The sequence below is a fragment of the Peromyscus eremicus genome, chromosome 14, assembly GCF_949786415.1.
Source record: "Peromyscus eremicus chromosome 14, PerEre_H2_v1, whole genome shotgun sequence".
Lineage (NCBI taxonomy): Eukaryota > Metazoa > Chordata > Mammalia > Rodentia > Cricetidae > Peromyscus > Peromyscus eremicus.
The window spans coordinates 2433138-2442852 of record NC_081430.1 but is presented as its reverse complement, the minus strand read 5'-3'; the positions used below and the strand labels follow the sequence as shown (position 1 = coordinate 2442852).

The window sequence follows — 9715 nt, the reverse complement described above, 5'->3', positions numbered from 1 at the left end:
TAGAGAGTAAATGTTATTTTCTGAAATATTTTGTTTCAATATTTGAATGTGGTTTAGAGTATAATATAGTACCAATATAGCAATGCTTAATATTAAATTAAAATGTTTTATGAATCATTTTTCAATTTTAGTACTCTGAGCATTTCTGTCATTGTTGAGTTCCTTAGTGGAAGAGGTCATATTTACTTGTAATTGCTTTGTAAATACTTGTTAATTGTTAAATATTAAATAAGGATAAATACTTATTATATTATTAATATTTGCAGAAAGAGTGGGTAACATGATGAGAATACATTTGTAAATTTTTGATACAGAGATGAAAATATTAGGACAAAAAGAAACTAAATTATTGGTTAGGGTCTAAAAACAGAAGGTCACTGGAGGGCAGAAATCATGTCCTCTCCCTGTGGCTCCTCTTCTTAAAGCAGAGGCAGGTCAAGTCAATTGGCTCAGTTAAAATGACCTAAAAGTTCTTATTGGCAGAGTCCGGGTGTGGTGACTCCTCTACTCTAACATAGCAGTGACAGCCAGAATGCTTCACATTCCATGCTAAGTGTTTCCACAGGACTTTGATTACAACCTTTACCAATTTTGCTGTTTTTGAGTTTTATGAATGAAATGACTGGCTTTCTTAAATAGAAAGAAAAAATGAAAAGAAGAAAAAAGAGAGGAAGTTGACTAGGGAGAAGATTCTTGGTTTAGACAGTTTGAAAATAGAGAAGATGAAGCAAGATTGGGTGTCTGAGTTAGAGAAGTGTGAGACTGAAAAAGGAAATACCTTGGCTTGTTTCCAAAGTGATGTTCAGGGCCTCACTCTACACCTTAGAAACTAGGACTTCATCCTTGACTCTGTTGCTTTATATGTTTATGTGTTTCAGGATACTTAGTTACCATTTTGAGCCAGTACATGTCAGATACTGTGCTAGACAAGTGTTTTACATGTTTTTGCGCATATGTGTGTGAATATGGTATATGTGTACAATGTGACCATACGTGTGTGCAGCTCCACCTGCAGAGGCCAGAGAAGACATGCTGAACCTTCTTCCTTTCAGACAGGGTCTCTCACCGAACCTGGAGCTAAGCTGATAACCAACAATCTCCAGTGATTTCTCCCATCTCTGCTCTCCTCCCTTCCAACACACACACACACACACACACACACACACACACACACACACACATATACACACAGACAGACACACAGACAACAGACAGACAGACAGACAGAGACCACTTGGGGTGACTGGCCCATGGGGGCTTATGTGGTTGGATGTAAACTGAGGACCTCATGTTTGTACAGCAAGCGTTTTTATCCACTGAGCCATTTCCATAGTCCCATGGCGCTTTTCAAATTTCTAATTAAAACATCACACACACACACACACACACACACACACGCACACGCACACGCACACACACGCACACGCACACGCACACACTCACACACGCACACGTGCGTGCTCAAAACCTAGAGAAACTGTGCCGGTCACCCAATCAAAAAAAGTACACTACCTTATTTAACTTTTGCCGCCACGCCCTAGGTGTAAGTAACCAAACTAACAGATAAGGAACGGGCTCGGAGATTAAGTAGGCCACATCACCTAGACAGTAAGTGGCTGGCCGAAAACCACGCTGTTAAAGGCAGCACTGCCCCGGCTTCCTTGGTCCCTCTAGGCCTGGTGCTCATATCAACCCATTCCACCTTCTCTCAGCCTTTGTACAGCAACCTGCAGTCTGTCTCCTGACAAAGCTGTTTCTCCACTCCCAGGTCGCTTAGGGCATGGAGCTGGAGAACTATGAGCAGCCGGTGGTTCTGAGAGAGGACAACCTCCGCCGGCGCCGGAGGATGAAGCCACGCAGCGCAGTAGGCAGCCTGTCCTCCATGGAGCTCATCCCCATTGAGTTCGTACTGCCCACCAGCCAGCGCATCAGCAAGACTCCAGAAACAGCGCTGCTGCACGTGGCTGGTCACGGCAATGTGGAGCAGATGAAAGCCCAGGTGTGGCTGCGCGCGCTGGAGACCAGTGTGGCTGCGGAATTCTACCACCGGCTGGGCCCAGACCACTTCCTCCTGCTCTACCAGAAGAAGGGACAGTGGTATGAGATCTACGACAGGTACCAGGTGGTGCAGACCCTAGACTGCCTGCACTACTGGAAGATGATGCACAAGAGCCCCGGTCAGATCCATGTGGTACAGCGACACGCACCTTCTGAGGAGACTCTAGCTTTCCAGAAGCAGCTCACCTCCCTAATTGGCTATGATGTCACTGACATTAGCAACGTGCACGATGATGAGCTAGAGTTCACTCGCCGCCGTCTGGTCACGCCTCGCATGGCAGAGGTGGCTGACCGTGATGCCAAACTCTATGCTATGCACCCTTGGGTGACGTCCAAACCTCTTCCAGACTACCTGTCAAAAAAGATTGCCAACAATTGCATCTTCATCGTCATCCACCGCAGCACCACCAGTCAAACAATCAAGGTCTCCGCAGATGATACTCCTGGCGCCATCCTCCAGAGCTTCTTCACCAAGATGGCCAAGAAGAAGTCCCTAATGGACATCCCAGAAAGTCTAAGTGAGCAGGATTTTGTGTTGCGGGTCTGTGGCCGTGATGAGTACCTGGTGGGTGAAACGCCTCTCAAAAACTTCCAGTGGGTGAGGCAGTGCCTTAAGAATGGAGATGAAATACACCTGGTGCTCGACACACCTCCAGACCCAGCCCTAGACGAGGTGAGGAAGGAAGAATGGCCACTGGTAGATGACTGCACTGGAGTCACCGGGTACCACGAGCAGCTGACCATCCACGGCAAGGACCATGAGAGTGTGTTCACAGTGTCTTTGTGGGACTGTGACCGAAAATTCAGGGTCAAGATCAGAGGCATTGACATCCCTGTCCTGCCCCGGAACACCGATCTCACTGTTTTTGTGGAAGCAAACATCCAGCATGGACAACAAGTCCTTTGCCAAAGGAGAACCAGCCCTAAGCCCTTCACGGAAGAGGTGCTCTGGAATGTGTGGTTGGAATTTGGCATCAAAATCAAAGACTTGCCCAAAGGGGCCCTGTTGAACCTGCAGATCTACTGCTGTAAAACACCAGCACTGTCCAGCAAGACTTCTGCTGAGGCGCCAGGCTCCGAGTCCAGGGGCAAAGCCCAGCTTCTCTATTACGTGAACTTACTGTTAATAGACCACCGGTTCCTGCTCCGCCATGGGGACTATGTGCTCCACATGTGGCAGATATCTGGGAAGGCGGAAGAACAAGGCAGTTTCAATGCTGACAAGCTCACTTCTGCAACCAATCCTGACAAGGAGAACTCAATGTCCATCTCCATCCTGCTGGACAACTACTGTCACCCCATAGCCCTGCCTAAGCATCAGCCCACCCCTGACCCAGAAGGAGATAGGGTCCGAGCTGAAATGCCCAATCAGCTTCGCAAGCAACTGGAGGCGATCATAGCCACAGATCCACTTAACCCCCTCACAGCAGAGGACAAAGAATTGCTCTGGCATTTTAGATATGAAAGTCTGAAGCATCCGAAGGCATACCCTAAGCTATTCAGTTCGGTGAAATGGGGACAGCAAGAAATTGTGGCCAAAACATACCAGCTGTTAGCCAGAAGGGAGGTCTGGGATCAAAGTGCTTTGGATGTTGGCTTAACCATGCAGCTCCTGGACTGCAATTTTTCAGATGAAAACGTAAGAGCCATTGCAGTTCAGAAACTGGAGAGCTTGGAGGATGATGATGTTTTACATTACCTTCTCCAGCTGGTGCAGGTAGGCACTGGTGGTGTTAGCAGGAACTGCTGTCTCAGAGAACTTATTTGCATGTGTGCAGGAACCCCCTTCAGTAGTCATCCCATATTCTTGATTCAGCTTCATGATCAGTCAGACTAGAGCTGATGAAGCCACGTCAAAAGCAGTAAATGCTCCCATTGACATTTTTTTTAGTGTCTTTGAGGGTTTGCCAGCAAGCATTTGAAAGACATCAGTGCTGTCCTTCACATTTTAGGAGAAATGCCCCAGTGGGAATCACACTGTCCTCATCAATTATTTTAAGGATGAACTGAACTTGTTGCAAGCTTCCTTGTACCAAGGCTCCAAGTGATTTACATGTTTTTTTGTGTACTGTGTCATTTGATTCCACCAGTAACTATGATGGTGGCCAAATTAGAATTTGGATTTGCATTTTATACATATGGAAATTGAGATACCAGGAGACTAACTTATGTATTCAAGACCACATATTTTAAAAAGAAACAAACTAGAATTGGAGGTCTCATTAGCCCCAGGCTTTATCATTTTCACATCTACCAAATACCCTGCATGAATCTAGTGGCAAGATAATGCAGGCTAGAAAAATCTCTGCCCAAGTTTATTACAGTTCATAGAACAACATATCATATCTGGGTAGAATCTCTTAAAAGATTTTCTTTATTCTTGAAAAATTTACACAGGTATATAATGAAATATGCTAGTATATACCCTCTGGTTCCTCTTCAAATTATCTTCCTATCCTTATTAATATACCTCCCTCTTAAGTTCATGCCCATTTTTTCTAATAACTGAGAAGTCAAATTATCACTGTCCGTACATGCATGGGTGTGGGGCCATCCCCTGGAGTCACATCCTCCAGAAAGCATGACTTTTCCTCTCCTGGCAACTCTCCACTATCAATAGCTCCTCAGTAAAGAGGTGGGCCTAGAAATCCTCTACCCCATATATGACAGAACTTTGACTGATTTGATCAAGTGCAGGTTGTGTGCAGGTAACCACGGTTACTATGAGTTCATGATGACTTTGAGGCCTGCTCCACAGGAAGAAATGTCATGCTTGGTACTGTAATCCTGGTTAAAGTCTATGGATGGGGAAGTCATAGTTCCTAGGGTAGAACTTGCTATTGTTATTTTGCTAAATGGTTGTGCTGGGCAGAATCTTGACAGATACCCTCTTTAAACAGACGTGGGACTGTGTTTCACTCACTTCCCACAATGCTCCCTATGATCCTGAGGGGTCAGCATATGCCTGAGGTTTAGCTGGGTTGTTAAAGAACTAAGGATTTGTCAGTAAGAAGACAAATTCTCCAGATTTGCTGTAGTACACACACACACACACACACACACACACACAATGTGTTTAATAACAAATTATGACAAGGGCTCTGGGAAAACTGTAGAATACTATGAGTAAACAGGGGGTCAGGTGACACTGAATTTTGATTAATGTATCTAGGGAAAGTTCTGAATAAGGAATACTTGATCTGACAATTTTTCATTGTCATTTTCCAAAGTATACTTTGCAGGATTCAAAGATGAATAACATTTTTCTTGGAAATATTTTGGGTGAAAGAGGTCAGTCTTATTGATATTGGATGTATAGGCTTAAATTTGAAGAGTAGTGTTCATTTGTGCAGCGATTTGAAACATTTCAGCTCTAACTAAATGACTCATTGTTGGTTAAAATGGTCTCTTGGTTGCGATTTGCATCATTGTTATAGAAGTGAAACACGAAGAAAGACCAACTCCAGGGTTAGAAACTTAAAACACATTTAAAGTGAGCTCTTTTGACTGAGAAACCACATTCTCAGAACTCGGCTTAAATGCAGCTTCTATGGCACCTACTTGACCACACCCAAGAGAAGCACTTTTGAAAGGGGGTCTAAGATTGAAACATAAGATCAGTATTGATCAGATCAAACTTGGAACCAGGAGTGAGAACTGTGAACATACCAAGAAGACTTCAGGCTCCAAAATACATGCTAGGGTGGAAACGTCTTCTGTTCTTTGGGGGGAAAGAATGACCGTTCCTATTTATAAAGGAACTATTCTAAGATAGTTAGACTTATATACACTACCTACCTTCTAACTTAATATATGCATTGGTAATTAAATAATTTTTTTCTTTTAAAACTATTAACTATTTCAAGCTTATTGAAAAATAAGCAGGTACCCACAAAGATTTAGTTTACTTTACCCATTTTATTGTTATCTTTCTTCAATAATAGAGCTGTGATTTCCCTTGTGAATATCCAACCCAGAACCAACGCTGTGAAAACAATGAAGATCAAGCTCTGCCTGAGGGAGCACAGACAGTCAGGGATACTTGGCACAAGCTCTGTACCACAGTGCAGCAGGGTGTGGGCTCCTTTACCTATAGTAAGAAGGGGGAGTTGCCCAAAACGGAGAGTCTAGGGCTCTAGGACCTTCACACTTGGCACTTCTTCGTAGCTCCTGTTCTTCTCTAGCGTACTACACTGCCTCTGTCCATTTTCTCTGTAACAAGCTCCCTTACTTACACTCCACAGAATTATTGTAGCCCTGTCTACTTCTCCCCTTCCAATAACTCAATTCGTTCTGACTCAGAACAAAAGCCTTTGCAACTTCAGCTTTGACATTACCTTGACCACAGTACTGAGCATCAGGAGTCTTTCAGCCCATTCAGTCCTCTTCTATTTTAGGATGCTAAGCAAGTGCTCCCCTCCCTATCACCAGTGTCCACTAAACAGGGGACTGGATATGAGTGGCTTAGGAGATTCTCATCACCTTAGCTGGAAAGACCCATTCACACAGAACCATGCTTTTTCTCCACCTCCTTTCTCCTGACTGACCAACATAGAGTATAATCCTTCAAATGCCAATGTGCTCTTCCTTTAGGCTGTGAAATTTGAACCATACCATGACAGTGCTCTGGCTAGATTCCTGCTGAAGCGTGGCTTGAGAGTAAGTATTTCCACTTTGATAGCAGCACAACAATTTAGGCTACCAGGAATTGCCTGGTAAGTCCACAGCATTAGTCATCATCTCAACCATCTTGTACCCATCTCAGAACAAAAGAATCGGTCACTTCTTGTTCTGGTTCTTAAGAAGTGAGATAGCCCAGTCCAGACATTATCAGCAGAGGTTCGCTGTGATCCTGGAAGCATATCTGAGGGGCTGCGGCATGGCCATGCTGCAGGACTTCACACAGCAGGTCCAAGTGATCGAGATGTTACAAAAAGTCACCATTGACATCAAATCACTCTCTGCTGAGAAGTATGACGTCAGTTCCCAAGGTACAGTGGCTGCATTTTCTCAGTTCTCTTTCTAAGTGCTATGATTGCTATGATTCCTCTTTCTGGAATTCAAGTTATATTTTGCTAACAGTGGCCAAGAAAACACTTTTTTTGGTCTCTTGTCTGCATGAAGTAAGCAGATTTAAAGCTCTCCTTCTACAAGACGTGATGTCTTAAAATCATAAATTCATATGTTCTTAAAAATGAAGTTATACATATGAAATTTGGAGAAATTGAAGAACCATGTGTGGATGGAAGATTTAATTTTCAAAAACAATTTCACATGTGAAAAGTTATTTCCAAATATTCTCCTTTCCCTATTTTTGAATACATTCATGCTGATTTAAAATTGTCAGAATATTGAGAGATTAGGTTGATTTTAAAATTTTATCACATACATATGTTTATATCTCAGAGTAATATATATATATATGTAAATGTATGTCACACACACACACACACACACACACACACACACACACACACACACCTCCTCTCTGTAGATATGTCTAATATCCTGTCTCGGCTCTAGAAAAATTAATCACTCCTGTAAGGTTTTGATTGATACCACATTAAATTGCCATCATTGCATTGACACATCTTTCTGGCATGATAAACTGTATGAAGTTTGAACCTAGAAAACATCATTTACTCACTTAATAAGCCTGGACCTAGTATTATAGCTTAAAATAGACACTAACATCCCTGTCCAGTGATTTAAGCTTTTGAATATTTTAAATTTCTAACCTTCCCTTTTGATTGTTTCCTAGTACATTGATCATGCTATCATCTAAAACTACTAATGGAAGTAACAACAATCTTACATTTGGACTGGACTCTTCCTGTCATCCAGGCAGTAATCTGTACTCTGTGTGTTTTGCCTTGAGAATTTTGAGGTTGCCACATCTTTTGTACACAACCTAGTTTCTTCTTTTAAGAAGAATTTACAGAACTCTAACCCAACTCTATTTAATAGTGTTCAAACATCTACTCTGAAAACCAGATGACCATTGAAAGTCTCAGGCTGGAAAGACAAGCACAATGTTAGCACCTTAGACTCATGCTCAGGACATCCTCCTCTGCTGTGGTGATGGAGGTTTTCCCACTTGTGTCCACATATGTCCTCTGCCTGTGAAGGGACATTTCCAGTTAAGTTGATCACAGTAATCCTGACTTACTTGGTCCCTAAAGGCAGAGCTCTACTTCTGGCCCTTTTCCTACTACTACTTTCCAAACCAAGTACATAGAATACTAAGGAAATGAGACCTCAGGTTACACTGAGATAGTAGATGGGACTGATGTCTTGTGCTCACTTAACTCCTGTATGCTTTTGACAATTGCAGTTATTTCACAGCTCAAGCAAAAGCTTGAAACCCTGCAGAATTCCAGTCTCCCCAAGAGCTTTAGAGTCCCCTATGACCCTGGACTGAAAGCAGGTACCCTGGTGGTAGGTATCAGCGGGATGTCTCTGTGTGTCACTTATGTCTTACCAGTGTCTAGCATGCTTTCTAGAGTCAAGGCCTTCACAATGGATCCTCTGAAGACATGGGAAGCTAGAGCACCCCTGGATGAACTTCTAGCAAGCCCTTCTCTAATCACCAGCACCCAGTGCCCCAATATTTAGTAATTCCCCTTCTATTGTAACAATCAGCTTATTGGTATATTCTTCACATAAACAGTTGTCTGTAGTGTGAATTCAGTGAGTTTTCACACATAGTGCTTGTAAGGATTCAGTCCTTAATTACGTCATCATCCTTCAACAGCGTCCCAGCCTAAAAAGCGGGTGGGCCTTCTATGCGTCCCTTTCTTTCCTTTCTGCTCCTTCCTTCCGTTTGGATCTCCTTCTTCTTCTTCTTCTTCTTCTTCTTCTTCTTCTTCTTCTTCTTCTTCTTCTTCTTCTTCTCTCTCTCTCTCTCTCTCTCTCTCTCTCTCTCTCTCTCTCTCTCTCTCTCTCTTCTCCCTCTCTCCCAATAAAGCTCTAAAAAGGTAACTATGGCTCGTGACTCTCCTCCAGCACTCTCCTCCAACGGCATGGCCGCCACACCAGCCAAGAGCAGCGCTGTTTAACCAACAGTGCTTCTGTACAATCACAATCACAAAATCAAGATACTCAGCATTCTAAAAATGTTACAGAAATCCTTCAAGTCAATATCAGCTGACCATATTGTAGGTGGGCCTATGCCTCACTCTCTGATCTCTTCTATTGATCTAAGTGTCTATGCATGTCAGTACCACACACTGTAGTAACAAACCACTTTTCATGCTTATAAGAATCTTACAGCAGTATATCTCCACTAATCCACCTCTTCTGCATGTATTATAAACCCCATAATATATTATTTTTGCTTTAAACAAAAATATATGTATAGCTAAATAGTTTAAGCCATTTTAAACATTTACCTACATATTATTATGTTAGATACTCTCTCAATTCCACTTTTCTTAGATCTTTAGCAATTTATCCTACAAGCTGTTGACAATACATTCTTTCAGAACCAACTTAGCTGAAAATGTTATTTTTTGAGCACTTTATTTTTTGAGCAATATTTTCACTAGCCAGGGAAACCTAACTTACCATTTTTCTCTTGCCATACCATTTTCTTCTGGCTTGCCTATGTCCTGATGAGAATACTCTGACTTTGTCTTTGATGTTCTGTTTATAATAC

At 42.6% G+C, this 9715-nt stretch overlaps 1 protein-coding gene across 1 annotated transcript in view; it reads left to right on the top strand.

Moving 5' to 3' along the window:
• The first annotated feature begins 1780 nt into the window (after window positions 1-1780).
• Window positions 1781-9715, top strand: part of Pik3cg (phosphatidylinositol-4,5-bisphosphate 3-kinase catalytic subunit gamma) — a 31281-nt gene continuing 23346 nt past the window's right edge. The window contains exons 1-4 of the mRNA XM_059279358.1: window positions 1781-3775; window positions 6652-6717; window positions 6824-7049; window positions 8393-8496. Coding sequence (XP_059135341.1) covers window positions 1781-3775; window positions 6652-6717; window positions 6824-7049; window positions 8393-8496 — 2391 coding nt within the window. The remainder of the gene's footprint in view (window positions 3776-6651; window positions 6718-6823; window positions 7050-8392; window positions 8497-9715) is intronic.